Below are 21,025 nucleotides of genomic sequence, written 5' to 3' on the forward strand. Positions count from 1 at the left end.
TTGTTAGAATGCCTGAGGATTTACTCATTTACATTTCTCCTCTCAAGATAATCTTGCAGAATGGTGTGTGGAAGAATATATTCAAGTTTATGGCATCACAAATCACTGAGCTCTGTCTTTATCAACATCCACAATCTGAACAAAAATGCATTACAGATGCTTCTTATAGCTATACAGCATAATAGTGTTTCTTCCCATTTCAACTGTGTATGAAACGCAACAGAAATGACTGCTTAAATACCTCACTGTGCTGTAATTAGACTAATCTTAGGGTCAGAGGCCCAGCAGGAGTGACACTTAAGGTGTGTAGTATACTCTCAATAGATCCCTCACTTAATATTGTGTCTTTAAGAATTTTTTAGTGATCTCTTGTGGGATAGCTGATGTTGATTTACAAGCACATGCCAGCTCAGTTTTTTTTTCAGATTTTATGTGAAGCTTAGGTCAAACAAGTATGTGATAATTTGTGCTGTGTTTTGCCATTTTGTACGCAATCTCTCCAAGACTTTTTCAGTATCCTGCCAGTCAACTGAACTCTGAGACCTGTTTAGCCTACATTTGAGCCTATGTGATCTCTTCACATCATATCCACCCACCCACACTGTTACACCTAGATATTTGTTGGGGTTGATGGATTCCATTCATGACTCACTGGTATTGTAGTAATATGATACTGTTTTCTGAATTTTGTGAAGTGCATTATTTCACATTTCTGAACATTTACAGCAAGCTCCAAATTTCTGCACAGCTTCAATATCTTATCAAGATTTGACAGGATATTCATGCAGCTTGTTTGAACAGTACTTCATTGTAACTGCATAATTGACAAAAATTCTGAGGTTACTATTAACACTGCTTGCCACATCATTAAAAATGACATCAAAAGTAAAGGTGTCAACATTTTTCTTTGGGGTATACCTGAAGTAATTTCTCCTTCAGTCGATATTTCTCCATTTGAGATAACACACTGCATCCTTCTTACCAAGATATCTTAAATCCAAGCACAAATTTTATTTAGTACTCCATATGATTGTGTTTTCATTAATAAATGTTACTGTGGTACTGAGTACAATGCTTTTCAGAAATCAAGAAATACTGCACCCATCTGATTGCATTAAACCATACCTTTCAGTATATCACATGAGAAAGGGGAAATTGGATTTGCTACAACCAATATTTTCAGAATCCATGCTGGTTTAGCATCATGGTGGCCATTCTGTTTGAGACAGCTCATTATATTTGAGATCTGAATACATTCTGAGAATCTGTAACTGATGGACCTCAAAAAATACTCGACAGTAGCTTTGTGGATCACTTCTGCTACCCTTCTTTTATATAGGTCTACTCAATTCCAACCTGTAGCCATGTAGCCACCTTTTTTTTTCGGATCGGCATAAATTAAGATTACAAAAGGCTAAGTCAACTGAAAATTCTGTACAGAACCTGACAGCAACTTGCAAAATCCCCTTGTGGTACTAAACATCCATAGAAGTTTCTCAGTTCAACTGTGATACGAAGAAGGTGGTGTAGGTGATGTGTAGCATATTGCTCAAGCCTTCCCACCGGAGACTGTGCTGGTTAAGCAGACCCTTTCATGGATTATCTCAGTTAATCGGCACATAGGATTTTCACAGGACACTTGTTGTTCCCTATGTATTTACTGTCTCACAAGATTCGTTCTTAATGCTTGAGTTCCTCTCTCCACACTCTTGATTCACCACTGTGCCATTTGATCCAGACATTACCACTGCCTCCATGGGAACCAGCTTCCTACTCAGTGCCTTCTTACTATGCAGCACTGCTTATGGCAGAAAATTGATTTCAGCTATCTGCCAAGTTCCAGTAAACATAAATCTGGAAAAATAAACACACTTCAAAATGGGAGGAACCTTCATAAATTTAAAGTTCCTTAATGCTACTAACTCTATGGTAGCTGTCATTCATATTTACAGTGATGTGCAGATTGCACTGGGGCAGCACTCCCAGCTCCTACTTTGCAAAGGAATGCCATCAAAAATGAGTACAGCATATCTGTTTTTGCTTTACTACCCCTAATTTCTATTCCCTTGCCACCCATGTGTCTTCAAATCAACTTTGGTGCCACTGACAGCTTTAACAGACGACCATAATTTATTTGGTTTTACCAAGATATCTGATAGTAATCAGCTAAAGTAGTGAATTAAGGCCTCATGCATTGCCCCCTTTTTATGATCGGAGACATTTCTTTCAGCACCAACGTAAGTTGTACATTTTGCTTCATAACTTTTGTGCAGTAGTTACTACTGTCCTTTAAGTTTCTTTACCAATACTGTGTACCATGGAGAATCCCTTTCGAACAAGAGCCATATATCCTCTACATGCACTTGCCCAATCTGAATGTTCACTGTTCCTTATTGAGATACAGCATTACTGCATCTTTGTCTAGCTTGCTCAACATACTCTTTCTAGTTGTCCTTTTACTTTAGTAATTTTTGTTGCTCCAACTGCCTCATTGTCAATGAGCCGTGTTTCTAAATAGAAACCCTCTAAGGGATTGGTTCGGCCTGTTGCCATTAGATTAACGTGTTTCAGTCATGGCTGGGACTCTAAATTATTTGTTCTAAGTGAAGTACCCTATCTCAAATAGCTAAAACAAAACTTGAATGATTTCAAAATTCAGAGGTGTGTGTTGTACCACGCATTGAAAGTGTAGGTGACTTATTACATAAGAACACATGACAACAACAACTGCAATTTCGGAAATTAAGACTAAAAATATGGCATGGTTTAATATATATTGTTTCACTCAATGGTTATATTTCCACTTAGTAGTACCACATTTCTAACTTATGAGTCAGTCATAATTGTCAATTACAAACTACTGTTTCTTCAACAACTTTTGCTTCTGTATTTATTAAAGTTGTTAACTTACAAACATTGAGTGTAGCCAGGAGCAAAGTTTTACTGACAAATAACCTTCATGGGTAGCAAAATGAACAAACCTGTATTTGGGAACAATTTTTATTCTGTTTTAAGCACTGGAGTCAAAGTACTTCAGTTGTAAATAGTGTTTCACGAAAGACAATTAGTACTACAAGGTGTACAACTTTGCTTCAGCCATTTTTTCCCCCAACATTTGATGCTTTAATGAAACAAACTGGTTACACAAGTATCATTAAAAGTATTTTCCATCGCTGGCCACTACTTTCTCCCATCTTTCGGGCAGTGTACAAATCCTGCATCGAAAGAACTTTTGATCTTTTGAAGCGATCCATGAATCGATCCAATTTGTGACTTCTGCATGAGATCGGAAGTTTTGGTCAGCCAGATCATGCGCCATTGGTCTAAACAGGTGATAGAGTGAGCAATGTCTGGAGAATATGGAGGGTGGGGTAGGACTTCCCATTTTCACATTTCCAAGTATGTGTTGACCTCTTTTGATATGTGGGATAGAGCGATGTAGCGCTGCAATATCACTTTAGCACGCCTCTCGCTGTATTGTGGCCGTTTGTCTTTTCATGCTCTGCTCAAACACATTAACTGTATTTGATAATGAGCAATTGTGATTGTTTCACTTGGTTTTAACACCTCATAGTACAGCACACCGAGCTGGTCCCACCAAATGCAGAGCATGATCTTGGAGCCATAAATATTCAGTTTGGCAGTCGACATGGAAGCATGGCGGGGATATCCCCACGATTTTTTGCATTTAGAGTTATCATAATGAACCCATTTTTTGTCCCTGGTCACAATGCGATGCAGAAATCCATTCCGTTCTTGCTTCTGAAGCAACTATTCACAAACACCATTAAACATCTCTTGGTTTCAGCTCACATGGGACCCAAGTTCCTTCTTTCTGAATCACGCTCATGGCCTCGAGAAGTTTTGAAACGGCTTGCTGTATCACTCCCACTAATTGTGCCAATTCTTCTCGAGTCTGACACGAGTCTTCACTCAACTGTCTAGAATTCTGAGTCTTCGAAAACTGTCTCTTCCACCAGCCTGCCAGTTTATGACGTTAAAAATCACTGTTCTAGAAGTGTTGAAACCACTCATGACACGTTCTTTCACTAATAGCATCCTTCATCCTTACCATATATACTTGAGAGCATTTGATGAGACTCAACCACTGTTTTCCTCGTACTGAAACAAAACAGTAACACCTCCCACAAATGATGAGAATTAGGCTCGTAAACTGACATTTTCAATCACGAACAACTTTATGATGCAGACACAAACCGACTAATGTTTGAATGAGGTTTTGTTGACTGAGGTCCAAGCTAACTGCCTGATGTCTGTGATCTGTTTCTTTTGATTGCTACTTATCTTTGTCGCCACCTATTGGCAAATGGTGGAAGCAGAGTTCTACACCATGTATTTCCCAGGATATATTGTCACAACTACCATTTAAAGAACTATCCGTATCAACTGTTGGACATTAGAAGTCTCAACCTACAATAAAGGCACTATTGGGGAGTGAGTGTATTAACTAACTGAAGTTCTCTCTAAAACTTTTTGTATACCTCTGAGGTAATTCTGATGGTCGATAGGTGGACAATTCTATGCTTTTGTCCACCTTCAATACTAGGTATTGCCCGAATGATCTTTCATGCATATTCCATTTGTCTTTTGGTATATGAGTTTCTCTACTGCAACAAATACAACACTTCCATTTCCAATTAGCACCAAGAACACAACTTATATTTTCCTTTAAGAAGAAGTATTGTATTACAGTTTCACCACCATTCAAAGTATACTGTTCATGTCTCACCTGATAATACCATGGGATCAAATGACTCTCCCTTTTTCACATGATCTGATTCTCCCGTTAACGAAGATTCATCGATCTTAAGGTCATTGCTCTGTATAAGAATACCATCTGCTGGAAGGAGATCCCCATATTTCACCTGTAAATTTAAACATTTTTATAATTGTTGGTTTCAACTGCAATTATCAAATGCAATTGACAAGACATATGCCACCACTGGTGGCTCACGTTAATTTTCTCGAACACACTACATTCTGGGTTGAAAACTGCTCTCTGACAATTTTAGGTTGTGTTCCAGTTTATTTTAACATTTAAATGTCAAATTTTTTGGTCTCCCACACAGATTATGTTGGTATAAGAAATGTCCTGATAATTCAAAACTGTTTATCCATATGCCCAACAGGATTGAAGAATGAATAGAAAAAGAGAATTTTGTAGAAGAGGGAATAGTCTGCTGTTACTGGTGTGTTTCAAATGAGTCCTGGCGTCAATAAAGCATAAATCAAATTGAATTAAACCTTGTTTGCCTTAAAGAAAACCCTCCAGAACATTAAATTATATGATGAGAACAGATGAGACAGGAAGTGAACAGACAGTATCGTTATTCTGATTTAGTATCCACACAAAAACCATGGAAACCCTACAATTCTGTAGAGAACACACCATGTCTGTCACAGTAGTATCAATTTTTTGTTTTTAGGTCACTGTTTTATATGAGAGAGAGAGAGAGAGAGAGAGAGAGAGAGAGAGAGAGAGAGAGAGAGAGAGAGAGAGAGAGATATGAGATACGAGATTTTTCACCAGTAATGTGGAATGATCAGTGGAATATATGCTGTTTACTCTGAAACTGATATTAATATTGTTAAGAAATTTTATGTAACCTATAGTTATGGTACACACACATGAATTACGAAAGTGGGATGTAATAACTGCACCGTTTAATAATGAGAAGTGTTAGAAAATGTGTGAAAGAAAAAAAGAAGAAATGAAGTGCAAGAGTTTTAATAATCATCACTTTTAGCACATAAAATAGCACATACTATCTGGCACAACAGTTACAAAACTCATCTTACATCAGGCCGTTTGGTGTAGCTGATTGGGAGTACAGAGCATTCCAATGCACACAGAGTGATGGATTAGAGTAACAGGAAGTGTAAGGAGTCCCAGTTACAAGTGCACTATGAGATGGCAGAAAACTCAAGTTGCTCCAATAGCAGACCTTCAATGGTAATTGTTTTTAATGTGATATGCAAATATCTGAATCTATTTACAATATGTGGTTATATGGTTGTGTGAAACATCTAGCAAATATAAAAAATACCAAAAAAAATCAATTTGCACTGAGATTACGCCATGAATCACATAGGAGACTACGAAAAACACTTTAATGGTGAGTAAAAGACAAAATCCGTCTATCAAAGTAAGAAAGATACCACTTAATATACAATACTAATAGGTAAATTTTGTAAATGACTATAGCATGGAACAGCTTCACAGCAATTGCAATTTTAGTTGGGTAAGCTGTGGTGACTGACTGATTTTGTGAAGATATCCGAATACTTGCAGGAAGTAGATAATCTGGGAACATACTTTCCTTTGAGCATCAGTTATAATTTTTTTTTTTTTTTGAGAGTGGTGTCAATTTGAAATAATTTTCGAAAGACTACTTTATTAATGACTGTATCTTGACAGTGGAAGAAAACTGTCCTTCGAGCATTGAGGATCTTATGCACAGAAAAGCAAACAGATTATTACAGAACAAACAGGAAACTATTCTGCACCAATTTCACCTTTTTCCACTGTATATTTGTTTCTCACTTTTGCATAGCACTTCATCACTGCATCACAAGACCAATGATTAGCTTACTCATTAACTTTGTGGTTACATATACATCATTGCATTTTTTTCATTTGCAAAAAGTTTAATTAGTTATAATTATGTTCACAGTTATCATTCTTCATGAAGCATACTGCATTAGTATTCCTAACATTTTTCCTTGGGTTTGTGTGTCTCCAAGTTGGCACTATCATGTTTACTTACTACAAATTGAATTGCAACAGCTATCTGTAAATTCTGACACCACTATCACTGATAGTATCAACTTTGGTCCACTTCATAATGCAGTGGACAACACATCTTAAACTGTGCAATCTATCACTTCCCCTTCCACAGGGCTCAAGACTCCCAGAGAAAAAGTGAAACTGCATTGCTTCCAGAGTGCTAGCGTGAATGACTATGTTCCAGGTGATAAGACAACATAGTTTTGTATAAAGAAGATCCATTATTCAATTTATTTTTCTTTCTTGCCTTTTCTTGTTACTATATGAGGTCAGCATCACTATATACATATATTTTGTCAATGTTAGTGAGTGACCGTTGGGGGTTAGATGAACTTCCAGACACAATCATTCTACCTGTACATGTCTACAGCTAATCTCATGTTCAGGTTTACAAACTTTAGAGTGGGAGATGAGGGCAAGTGGTGTATCAGTTCCCTGCCGCCTGCCCCACACCACCACCACGACCAGTGCTTAGGCAACACACGTCCTCATTACTCAGCCTAAAAATTATATACTTTTTATTTTTCCATTAGCCCTACATGTCCTAAATCTAATTACTTGTAATGAAAAGTACCATAAACGGTTTTTAATTAAACAGTAATCTACAACAGTTTCAGATAATTGGGCATTTTTTCATGTCCCCACCGTGCCTGAAGTCCATCCAGGACCTGTTTACATGAGCAGTTGAGATGAGACGTGGGAAGTAGCCTGGTATGTACCGCATCAGATATGGGAAACCACCTACAAACCACTTTCAGGCTATGTGGCTCACCAGCCCTCACCGTTAATCTATGGGGCGGGTTTGATCCAGTGCAGTCTCACCTCCCCAAAAATTGGAAGTGGCAAGATAATGCACTTAGCTGTTCACGTGGGTCATCATTAAAATATTTTTTACATGCAAGTAATAAAAAACGAAGTTATCATTAATCAAGATTGAATTATTATGACACACTGCTTAAAGAAACTTTTCTTCTCTAGTAAATGACAAGAATTTTAGCCTTGGGAAGACAACAATGGCCTTTATAGTTACAGGTGCAGTCCTCAATAGGAGACAACATTGCAATAATGTGCTGTCTAATATTAAAGAGTTTGTTAACTGTTTTGAGCACAACATACTATTAAAAATTTTTAGTGCAGCAGTGGATACTGACATTTTTATTTTGACCTCTTTGTAAAAGAAAAAAAACTGTACTACAGCTTCACTCACATTTCACATTAAACTGATGGTTCAGTTTCATGTTCATGTCCTCCACCATAACTCGTGGAGGACAGAGGTTCTAACCACTGTGTTGATTACTACTGTACTGTTTACAGTGGGTCCAACACTCAAGTTTTCCTATTTTTATTAACTGATTTATTTATCCTGACAAAATCAGGGCTGTCAGTTCCCCATCTTACATCTAACCTGGCATCCCACATATTTTATATCCCATTCATTACGATACAGATGTTCTAAGAAGTCTTACATTCAATATGGGATAGAACACTTAAGAATAGCTGTAACATACATAATGGAATCAATAGTAGGTATAGCAGAAAACAAGAAAGTGAACAATTTACAGCAGTTCACAAGAAACAGAGTAACAAACACAAATGACAAGCAGGCAGATTTAAACTGAGTGGATTGGCAGGAGGAGGAGGAGGAGGAGGAGGAGGAGGAGGAGCAGCAGCAGCAGTTGCACTATACTTGCAAGTATAAAAAGTGGGTTGTGTTTAGTCAACACAGTAGTTGTAAATCCTTTTTAATATAATGTCAACAAGATAGGCACATCTGTACTTAGCTTTTAACTAAAATTTTTAATGAAGTGTCTCATGTCTCAGGTAAATTTGCTTGCAAACCTTTATTACAACAGATTAGGTCTACTTAAAAGTTACAACTTTGTGTAATATTTTTGTTCTAGCACTTTATCCAGATTTATATGAAGTAAGGTTAAGGCTTAAAAAGCTAGGTAACATGAAAAGTGTTCTCAACAACTAATAAATCAATTACATAGCATACCTGGCATATGTCGCCTACAACTATATCACCAACAGAAATTTGCTTAACTTCACCACCTCTTATCACAGAAAATGTGTGTTCACCTTCAATTCTACTTTGTAGACCCCGAAACTGTCTTTCTTTTGTGTAATCATTGAATGCTGTCACAATCACGACTACTATTACAGAGATGAGAATGGCCAAACCCTCTATCCAGCCATGTTTTGCTTCATCTTCATCAAAATGTGCTGTAACATTAATACCATTAATTAGCAATATTAATTTAAAATGGTGACTGTTACCCAATGAGAAGTGTGCCTTAAAGCATGAAACAATTGTTTAACAAGAAAAAAAATAAGAATTAAGTTTACATGGAATTATGTACAGACTATTGGGGAGAAGGAATCTATGTTTACTTGAGGCATTAACTGCAAATCTACTATCTACTCCCCCCCCCCCCCCCCCCCCCACACACACACACACACACACACACACACACACACACACACACACACACACACACACACACACAGAGAGAGAGAGAGAGAGAGAGAGAGAGAGAGAGAGAGAGAGAGAGAGAGAGAGAGAGAGAGAGAGAGAGAGAGAGAGAGAGAGAGAGAGAGAGAGAGAGAGAGAGAGAGAGGGGGGGGGGGGGGGACCGAATTACAAGGACAGAGTACAATTAATCTCTCATGGAACCACACTACCAAAGCCATAAACATACAAAATTAACTCCTGCTTAGCAAAACTGCAGAACTTCAAAAAATGGAACTTCAGTTTACGTGAATTTCACGGATACTGAAATAATCTGACCAATTACCATCACACTAAGCTAAATGAGTAAGAAATGGTAGCACCAAATGTTTTATCTTAATCACTGTTTTTTAATTTTCAAAATATTTCACTTGGCTGAAAAGGAAAACTGAGTGCTATAGGAAGTAACTGCACAGTAGGAATTCACTGCTCACAAACCATTCAGCAAAAAAAATGCACTGAAGGCATGGACTGAGGCGTAATTTGTGCTATTTGAAAAGCAGAGACTGCATTGCATGTCAGTGCCCACAAGGTTTATTGTAAACAAGAATCAATTGGAGACATTAACCAAAGTATCTCAAATAGTGGGTAGCAACATGTAGGCACATTAAGAACAACACAGAAAAAGATTTAGAAAGTATGTTGGCATTAAGTCCTTTCACTCTATACAAAACAAGTAGTAACATACATTGCAAAACAGACAAAAGGCAGAACAAATGTTCAAAACAAATGCACATCTGTTACTATGGAATGAAGTTTGGGGAGAGACTTAAGTGCTATAATCTGAAATGTTTTTCTGAACATTGGTTCTCTCTCTCCCCCATTATATGTACAACAGAGTTATTTGTTAAGAAACTGGTAGTATAGATCGGAAAGGAAAGGTATTACCAGCAACTGAGGACATTCCATACAGGAAATATTAAGGTCAATTGCTAGTGAATCTGCTTCAAAAATTTAATTTTTTTCTGTCTTGAATCAATATTTAGAGTTTTGTGAACAAAATGGTAGTTAAATTAATCTATTCAGACATTGGGAACATCTTTATAAACAAATTTAAATATTTATCGATATGCAGCAACGACCGTGTTTCCACTGCGGTCGGATGTCAAATGGCGTCGTCATTATTTTACCACTTTGAAAAGATACGCCTTATGGAAGAACTGTAAAATTGAAAACTTATATTGTGTTGGTCACGTCCAAAAGAGGAAGAGGTGGACAAACTGCAGCTCTATTATCGTTTAGCCATAAAAAGGGATCGAGACAATATTAAGGCCATGAAGAAAGCAGTATGGGCTACCTTTTTCCATTAGGCTTCTATGGATGACCATCCACAGCATGCTCTCTCTGACAGCGGTGTAGACACCTAGCATGGATGCAAAAAAGCAACAGAAAATGGTGAGACTTATGCACACCATCACCCCCGGCCATTTTAGGTATTGGAAGCAATTAAGCCCACATACAGGGAGCTAAGTGACACTAAACTGATGTCACGGTGCTTACATGGAAAGACACAAAATGATAATGTTTCAACCATGTGATATGGTAACATCTGCCTGAAACAGTGTTTGTTGGTTTCAATACCATGAGATTAGGTGTATTAGATGCAGTTATTTTGGTTTAATGATTAAACATTTAGCAGGTGTGATGTTTTACAGTTGTTGGGACTAGATCCTAGTTTCAATATGACACAAGCACCGATGATAACTGATTCCTTGAGAGTTGCCAAAGGCAAAAAATGGCTTCTTGAGGCAACTAAAGAAGCCAGAATAGCAAAGAGGAGCAAGAAAAGGAAGATAGAAGATGAGAAACACACAAAACAAGAATATTAGGCAACTGGAGGGTTTTCAGAACAACAGAGGTGAGTAACAGATGAAATGTACTTTAAACTGAATTTCCCAAGAAACAAATTTTCTGATGTTTATTTTATATACAAGGAAAAAAAACTATTTGAGCTAGAGGTCTGAAATATTTTGGGATATTTCAGGCTATCATTTGGAGAGAAGTAGACAACAAACAGCAGCTTAAAATCACCAGGAGGAAAAATATACCCTTATTAATTATAAAAAATTAAGGTAATTTCGACTGTCTAATTTATGTATTTATAGTATAAAAACTATTGATTGAAATCACTTTATTTTAGTCTACTTTTTAGATAACAATGTCATAAATGTGTTCACAAAGTTTTAAGCATCTAAGGAAAGTAGCTGATAAGTCTATATGCTTCAAACATATACAGGCAGGAAAAATTTTAAATTACTGACTGGCATAAATGTTGATATTATAAAGTTTATATCAAAGCTATTCTGATTATTCTTTCACCAAAATTTTCATCCTTAAAACACTTTCATTGTCCTAAAATTTCGTTACATTCAGGGTTCACATTATGTAGTTAGACCCTTAACCTTCATGAAATTCTTACTGTTTTTCCAGCCGTTTATTGGCAAGTTACCGTAACAGAGAATGGGGACAGATACGGGTAACAAAGAAAATGGCATCATGGTATTAACTAAGTGAAAGCATGCATTGTGGAGCTGTTAACTGCTTCATGTGTTAAGAGTTACAGAAAATTCACTTACCAGCTCCGTCATCTGATGGTTGATAAAAAGAAAGACCAAGTGATACCAAAGCAGCAACCTCCAAAATGATAAGAGTAACATCTTGAAGAGCTTCCCAAACAAGTTGCAGAAACGTTTTAGGTGGTTTTGGTGGTATCACATTTGAACCAAATGTTTCTCGCCTGTGTTCAATGTCTACCTTTGATCCACTGAGACCTGTAAAACACTAACTAATTAGTAACATGAATGAAGTAGTTTAAATTATTTGCAAAGAAACAAGACAAACAGCTTCCCTTACTCAGCAGCAGTATTGTGACAATTCCTATGAAAAGCAGAAACTAAGTTTTTAATGAAAAGGAAAGCTGGACAGATGTAACACAGGCTAGAAACAAAGAGGTAGAATTTAGGGATGATGTATTGAACAAACGTTTTTTGCAATTACTAAAAAGAGAGACAGCATGCAAATCTACTGAGGAACAGGTTAACTAACTATTATGTCAACATTTATTATAGGCTAAAGTAACACAAACCGTACCATGTGTGCACTATATAAAAGTGCATAGCCTATATGGTATGGTAAGCTGTTCTTGAGAAATTTTAGTCTTGCAGAATAATCATTTAAAACTTAAAAATGAGTAGTAAACATAACTGAATGTATTACTAATCAAGGATCGTGCAAAAATGCTTTAAATTTCTTCAGAACTATGTCCCTTGAAGTGTGCTGTATTACCCATGTCGTAACTATGAATAATATGTCTATTACTACTATTCTTTTCTGTTTCCTTTAGTGCAGTCAACGGCCCAGCAATCCCTCTATATGGACGGTGCGTAGGCGTGGGTAAGCAGAGGTACAGGTAGGAGGAGAGGGGGGGAAGGGGCGGCGGCAGAGAGAGAGAGAGAGAGAGAGAGAGAGAGAGAGAGAGAGAGAGAGAGAGAGTCCTGCAACCAAGTAACACTGGCATTAAGGAAGTATATATGTGGTTACAGGAAAGTGACCTTCGCTGGGAGAGGTGTAGAGCTTCCTGCAGATTTCTTGAACCCCGCCGAGCTCGTTGACCTTGCCAATGCCCTCACGGCCACGCAGTTCCATCAGGTCACGCAGCTGCTTCAGCGTGATGCCGTACTGCGCCGGCCGCCCGTCGATAGTAGCCATCTTCGTTTGCGTCTGAAAAATACCATGCAGTACAGTCAGTCTAACTCACCGAACCCAGCAGTACATTGCTGCACCGGAAGTGAAGTTAAGATTTGATAATACTATCTCCAACAATCACGCCACACGCTCTGCACACGTCACTTCTTAACCACCCTAATATATCAGTTTCTGAAACGGCGCCATCTGAAATCATGGCCCGCCACTGTGCAGTGAGTGCGTCACGAATGGACTAATGACAGGTGTGTGAATAATCAGTGGAAAATGTACGCGATACTACTATTTTTAAGTGCTAGACAGCTTTAGATGTACGCCCAACGACACAATACAGGTGAACAGCTTACTTTCAAAATAATCCAGAGGAAGAAACAGAAGTGATGATAATTCGACTAACCCTGCTGCATATGGGGCTGAGGTAGGTGAAATTTATTCCTCTGCATACACATTACAGCTTATTTATCGCAGTGGTGGACCATGTTACTTGAAGTTGGGTTATGCACCACATTTTGCAATGAAGTTCAGCAGGGAATTACTTTTTTTATCTCGGCACCTCACTTCTTAACATGTGGTCCCAAAAAATGGTACTTCAGAATACGCCTTTTCGAAAAGATGTGGCTAATATCACACGTAGGAACTCGTATCAGACAACTAACAACAAGAAAGCACAATGTTGGAATAGGATGATAGTTCACGGAGTTAAATCAAATACGTAGTCACTAGCTATTAGAAATGGCGCTAGTGCAAGTCTTGTGTGGACGGTTTCATACATTAGATACGTAGGCGCCGCCCTTACGTCAGTACTTACAGGCATCCTGGCAAATTGCCTCTAACGAAGTCGAAAATCAAGTTATATAGTGTATTGAATAGCAAATATGGTCCTGACGAGAAGGAAAGAAATCTGGAAAAATATTAAATGCTATAGCCCACTCTTCAGATATATAAGAAGTTCGTACAATGCAAACAAAATGTTGTATTCTTGTTTATTCTACCTCCACCATGAGACAACGAGTGCTGTCAGACGAAAACAGGACACACAACAATGAGAAGTCCCTGCGGTCAAATGGCGCTGTTGGTGTATTATTCTGGTCATAGTAACACACATTGTAGACTAATAGCAAGACGTATGACTTACCGTTTATTTCCTTAATTTTTTCAAGTAAGTCGGTAAATTTATCAAAATAATAGCTCATCATTTAGAGATTACCCTTCATCCTCGCGTCCTGTCGTCACTGACTTGGAAACATGTCTAAAATGTATACAGATTCAATAGTAAGTCTTCTAAACATTGCCTGTCCGTAAGAACAGAATAGTATTCACTGCGAAACAGTCATTGTAGAGTACAACATTCACCGCTGGCATATAATTATGGTCATGCCCAACGGTTGCGTATGCAGTCCTTGGAGTTAAATTTCGAACTCGTGCACTCGCTTTTCTTTCCTGGCTGGTATACACCACTTGTAGCCGGCAAGACACTTCAAGTGGCGAGTTCTGAGATGAATGGGCAGCGGCGGAGCCTGCCGAAGTATCCGGGCTACAGATATGGTGAGTACGGACACGACAGGAGCAGGACCCGATGGCGAGTTTAAAGCGAGTATACAGAGCTTATTTCTCATATGAAGCAGACCCGCAACCAGCTAATAAAAATTCAGGTGACACGAAAGCAGTATTCCTCCTAGAAAGTCAAGGGAAGCAAATATGCAGTTACAAAAACACGAGAAGCACACACAAATAATACCGTTAAATCATGAACTATCTTCCTCTTGAAACCTTAGTGTAGTGTAGAAAAAGGCAAATTATTTAACAACTACACTTATACGGGAGTTTTGACCTTCTGTCTTTTGGTGATGCGAGTTTGTCAATCAACCGCTAACTAAAGACTTATCCATCACTACTTCTCTTTCTTCCTACTTCATAAAATTTCTTGCGAATAAAAAATTCTTTCCAAAGTAAAAAAAACATTTCTGCACCGACGTCATCGGATAGGGCAAGATCGTGGTGAACACTTAATTACCTCATCGAAGATCGTCGCACCCTGTATCACGAATTCCTATGGAAACATGTGTGTTTGATGATTGATTCAGTTCATCATGACCCCCTTAGGATTAGTCGAAAGAACAGAAAAAAATTTTATTAAAATATTTCACACGTATCTATTATGCCTAACTTATTGTTATACACCATAACTTTATATATATATGCACTAGTCAACTGCGCAGTTACGCTGACCAATCCAGAAAAAAGTGACAGTTCTGGACACGAACAGCTGAAGATTCATGTTTATTTTGATACTTCGGTGGTTTATGTCCTTAACTCTTATTTTGGTCTACGCAGGTTCCCTCCGAAGTAACAGGCAACGTGAAGTCAAATATCTAATCATATTTTTATAAGTATCACTTTTATATGTTCACAAACTATTTCTTATATTAATATATTTTGCACAGTACTTAAATTCGGTAGTTTTTTCAGAGAGTAAGTTTCTCCTGGCCACAAAGCTGCGAAAATTCTCCAACTTTTAAAATTACTTTTATTTACATCAATTTTCCCTCACATATCTATACTGGTAAAGTAGTAATCACAATCCAGAAGCGATGAGATCTAACGAAGCTCAGCAAGCTATCAAACCGAAACAGTCTCCTCGAAACATTGCCGAACTTTGAACACGCGAAAAACGTAATGGTAACGCACACAGTAATACCAACGTTTTCCTACAGTCCAGTCACTTAACTATTTGTAGCAATGTTGGCACTAAGCACGACTTACGTGACAATACATAAAATGAAGTTAGCTTTATGAGGGAACATTTCCTCCGAAACACCATCCTATCAAATCTGTGGATGAACTGAAATTCTCAATTGTAATGTTGGTAAAATTATGGTAGCATGAGCACACATTCTCCCTGGTCGCTTCTGCGCATTTGATGTGCGATATGTTACACCAGAAAAACTAAGCCCGATTTAATTACTGAATAAATGTACATGCAAATGTTTGTTTTCAGAATCTAGCAATTATTTAGAATTTAACTAACTTTGCTATTTGAGAAGCTCGATATTTTGTTTCTTCCCGTCCACATTTACCACTTTCATTTTGTGCACGCCTAAGCACTTCGTACCGTTCGTTGGCCCGTGTTTATATCTTACATTAATTACTGACAGTGAATTTGTTATACAGAAGGGAGTATAATGTTGATGAACATACCATTTGAGACAAGCACTTAATTCTTTTATGATCATTATAAATAAATTGTCCTACGTGATTTCTCAAACGATCCAACCGAATAGTCACCTGCAAAATCCGTCAGTGATTTTGTCATTCACTGAAATTATCTGTACTTTCGATTTTCAGATTTTACTGAGCATTAACCGTTTGTAACGCCATTCAAAAAATGGCTCTGAGCACTATGGGACTTAACTGCTGAGGTCATCAGTCCCCTAGAACTTAGAACTACTTAAACCTAACTAACCTAAGGACATCACACACATCCATGCCCGAGACAGGATTCGAGCCTGCGACCATAGCGGTCGCACGGTTCCAGACTGTAGCGCCTAGAACCGCTCGGCCACAGAGGCCGGCAACGCCATTCATTCCACAAAATTTAACGGTATTATGATCGGCACAGGGTATTTGGTGGATAAATGCATAAACAGCATTCTAAATTAAACAATCCTTTTTGAGACAGAAGTTGTGAAGTACGACGTACATGGTTGCTACATGAAAGTTACACTGTTTCTTAGGAGTGGTATTTCAATTGGCTGTTTTCTCATGTTGAAAATACGGTCCAGATTATTATTATTTATTGTAACATTTAAATAGCATTTATGGTCAATATTCTGACTAATTTTTAATTCGGTGGCCTGATCGAAAACGTTCTGTTACTGGCTGATGCACTCGTGACGTCATAGGATAGGAATATATTAAGATAAAGCTATACTTTTTTTTCAGGAGCGTCAGCCGAGGTTATGAGATTATTACGGGCTTTTACTAGAAACAGTTTAGCTATGTAGTGATGGAAAGCGCAATTACAGATTGTAAGTAACAATAGAAGGGAATTTTGTGAACACTGATAGTGTAAGCCTTGTGGAAGTTGATGCGTTTATCCTTCACCCATTTACAACGGCTGCGCAACGACGAACATTCTTTTCCCTGCTCCCTGCGACATCATTAAGCTCGCTCAAAACTAAGGAATTGTATAACTTCTGCAAATGGGTCAGTATATTATAACTAGCTTGTCGACTATTAGACATGAGCAACGACCCAAAGCTCAAAGTTTTCTTGGCAAAACTTAGTGCTGATTTCCTGTGTGGAAGCCACTCGGCAGAGATACTGCCTTTGCCAGGCGTTCCGTGGCGCATCGGATAACGCATTCGTCTGCCGTTAAAGAGGGCAGATGCTCGAATCCTGGAAAGGCTACGTGTTTTTAAAAGTTTCACATTAAATACGAAAATAGCATTAGCGAGTACTGATTGTAGCAGTTGCTTCGATTGTGGGATGTATTATATATAACTTCGCTTTAGTCTTTGTCTGAGAAACGGACAAATACCTTTACTGTCCGAACGAACAATTCACTTTCTTGGAAAGCATTGCTCGTAGTGCAGGTATCAACCATACACTTACAGTACACAAGGTATAGGAAGATGACATACGGAGAGATTTAAAGCGTGTACAACATGCAGGTGACACGAACGTGTAAGGGCTGTGATGTTTGTGAGTGTAAACTAACGTTAGCGTCTGAAACAGACTTAGTTCATCTTATGTAAGGTGATGAAACTGCCAAAGTTTAACCAAGAAGTACTAAGCAGACAGTGCTAAGATAAAAACATTGTTTCTAATAAAGTAAAAAGTGTGTGGTCAAGTTAACTAGAAAATATTTTTTTTAACGCTACTTGTGTGAACAGCAATTGCAAATACAAGCGCATGTAAACAGCAAGGGAAAAACAATATTCTGTTTCTGATCGGTGTGGTGAAGTTTTGTAACTGTGATTTGGTTTTCATACGAGAGGATTGTCTAACCGTTTCACAAATAAGTTAGAAGGTTCTTTCCGGTTAGATTCGAACCTGCTGTCTATGGACATAGAAACTTCCTGGCTGATTAAAACTGTGTGCCGGACCGAGACTCGAACTCGGGACCTTTGAATTTCGCAGGCAAGTGCTTTGCCATCTGAGCTACCTAAGCACAACTCACAACCCGTCCTCACAGCTTCAATTCTGCCAGCACCTCGTCCCCTACCTTCCAAATTTCACAGAAGCTCTTCTGCGAACCTTGCAGAACACGCACGCCTGGAAGAAAGGATGTTGCAGAGGCATGGCTTAGCCACAGTCTGGGGGATGTTTCCAGAAACAAGACATTGTCTTATAAAATTCGACGGTTTACCTCTCTAACTAACGAATAACTGAGGTGCAGTTGGGTAAAACGATAATTTTCCACTAGTAATTTAATTTCCCTCCCCCCATGAACCATGGACCTTGCCGTTGGTGGGGAGGCTTGCGTGCCTCAGCGATACAGATGGCCGTACCGTAGGTGCAACCACAACGGAGGGGTATCTGTTGAGAGGCCAGACAAACGTGTGGTTCCTGAAGAGGGGCAGCAGCCTTTTCAGTAGTTGCAGGGGCAACAGTCTGGATGATTGACTGATCTGGCCTTGCAACATTAACCAAAACGGCCTTGCTGTGCTGGTACTGCGAACGGCTGAAAGCAAGGGGAAACTACAGCCGTAATTTTTCCCGAGGACATGCAGATTTACTGTATGATTAAATGATGATGGCATCCTCTTGGGTAAAATATTCCGGAGGTAAAATAGTCCCCCATTGGGATCTCCGGGCGGGGACTACTCAGGAGGATGCCGTTATCAGGAGAAAGAAAACTGGCGTTCTACGGATCGGAGCGTGGAATGTCAGATCCCTTAATCGGGCAGGTAGGTTAGAAAATTTAAAAAGGGAAATGGATAGGTTAAAGTTAGATACAGTGGGAATTAGTGAAGTTCGGTGGCAGGAGGAACAAGACTTCTGGTCAGGTGACTACAGGGTTATAAACACAAAATCAAATAGGGGTAATGCAGGAGTAGGTTTAATAATGAATAGGAAAATAGGAATGCGGGTAAGCTACTACAAACAGCATAGTGAACGCATTATTGTGGCCAAGATAGATACAAAGCCCACACCTACTACAGTAGTACAAGTTTATATGCCAACTAGCTCTGCAGATGATGAAGAAATTGAAGAAATGTACGATGAAATAAAAGAAATTATTCAGATAGTGAAGGGAGACGAAAATTTAATAGTAATGGGTGACTGGAATTCGAGTGTAGGAAAAGGGAGAGAAGGAAACATAGTAGGTGAATATGGATTGGGGCTAAGAAATGAAAGAGGAAGCCGCCTAGTAGAATTTTGCACAGAGCACAACTTAATCATAGCTAACACTTGGTTTAAGAATCATGAAAGAAGGTTGTATACGTGGAAGAACCCTGGAGATACTAAAAGGTATCAGATAGATTATATAATGGTAAGACAGAGATTTAGGAACCAGGTTTTAAGTTGTAAGACATTTCCAGGGGCAGATGCGAACTCTGACCACAATCTATTGGTTATGACCTGTAGATTAAAACTGAAGAAACTGCAAAAATGTGGGAAATTAAGGAGATGGGACCTGGATAAACTGAAAGAACTAGAGGTTGTACAGAGTTTCAGAGAGAGCATAAGGGAACAATTGACAGGAATAGGGGAAAGAAATACAGTAGAAGAAGAATGGGTAGCTCTGAGGGATGTAGTAGTGAAGGCAGCAGAGGACAAAGTAGGTACAAAGACGAGGGCTGCTAGAAATCCTTGGGTAACAGAAGAAATATTGAATTTAATTGATGAAAGGAGAAAATATAAAAATGCAGTTAATGAAGCAGGCAAAAAGGAATACAAACGTCTCAAAAATGAGATCGACAGGAAGTGCAAAATGGCTAAACAGGGATGGCTAGAGGACAAATGTAAGGATGTAGAAGCTTATCTCACTAGGGGTAAGATAGATACTGCCTACAGGAAAATTAAAGAGACCTTTGGAGAGAAGAGAACCACGTGTATGAATATCAAGAGCTCAGATGGCAGCCCAGTTCTAAGCAAAGAAGGGAAGGCAGAAAGGTGGAAGGAGTATATAGAAGGTTTATACAAGGGCGATGTACTTGAGGACAATATTATGCAAATAGAAGAGGATGTAGATGAAGACGAAATGGGAGATACGATACTGCGTGAAGAGTTTGACAGAGCACTGAAAGACCTGAGTCGAAACAAGGCCCCCGGAGTAGACAACATTCCATTAGAACTACTGACGGCCTTGGGAGAGCCAGTCATGACAAAACTCTACCAGCTGGTGAGCAAGATGTATGAGACAGGCGAAATACCCTCAGACTTCAAGAAGAATATAATAATCCCAATCCCAAAGAAAGCAGGCGTTGACAGATGTGAAAATTACCGAACTATCAGTTTAATAAGCCACGGCTGCAAAATACTAACGCGAATTCTTTACAGACGAATGGAAAAACTGGTAGATGCAGACCTCGGGGAGGATCAGTTTGGATTCCGTCGAAATGTTGGAACACGTGAGGCAATACTGACCTTACGACTTATCTTAGAAGAAAGATTAAGAAAAGGCAAACCTACGTTTCTGGCATTTGTAGACTTAGAGAAAGCTTTTGACAATGTTGACTGGAATACTCTTTTTCAAATTCTAAAGGTGGCAGGGGTAAAATACAGGGAGCGAAAGGCTATTTATAATTTGTACAGAAACCAGATGGCAGTAATAAGAGTCGAGGGGCATGAAAGGGAAGCAGTGGTTGGGAAAGGAGTGAGACAGGGTTGTAGCCTCTCCCCGATGTTATTCAATCTGTATATTGAGCAAGCAGTAAAGGAAACAAAAGAAAAATTTGGAGTAGGTATTAAAATTCATGGAGACGAAGTAAAAACTTTGAGGTTCGCCGATGACATTGTAATTGTGTCAGAGACGGCAAAGGACTTGGAAGAGC

At 38.6% G+C, this 21,025-nt stretch overlaps 1 protein-coding gene across 6 annotated transcripts in view; it reads right to left on the reverse strand.

Moving 5' to 3' along the window:
• The window catches only part of LOC126299619 (plasma membrane calcium-transporting ATPase 3), a 1,680,486-nt gene that overhangs the window by 82,300 nt on the left and 1,577,161 nt on the right, over window positions 1-21,025 (reverse strand). For all 6 annotated transcript variants that reach the window (XM_049991660.1, XM_049991657.1, XM_049991658.1 and 3 more), the window contains 4 exons: window positions 12,872-13,040; window positions 11,897-12,091; window positions 8,808-9,034; window positions 4,751-4,886 (listed from right to left, as the gene is read on the reverse strand). In XM_049991660.1, coding sequence (XP_049847617.1) covers window positions 4,751-4,886; window positions 8,808-9,034; window positions 11,897-12,091; window positions 12,872-13,028 — 715 coding nt within the window. In that variant the 5' untranslated portion in view covers window positions 13,029-13,040. The remainder of the gene's footprint in view (window positions 1-4,750; window positions 4,887-8,807; window positions 9,035-11,896; window positions 12,092-12,871; window positions 13,041-21,025) is intronic.

Source organism: Schistocerca gregaria, chromosome X (assembly GCF_023897955.1).
Source record: "Schistocerca gregaria isolate iqSchGreg1 chromosome X, iqSchGreg1.2, whole genome shotgun sequence".
Lineage (NCBI taxonomy): Eukaryota > Metazoa > Arthropoda > Insecta > Orthoptera > Acrididae > Schistocerca > Schistocerca gregaria.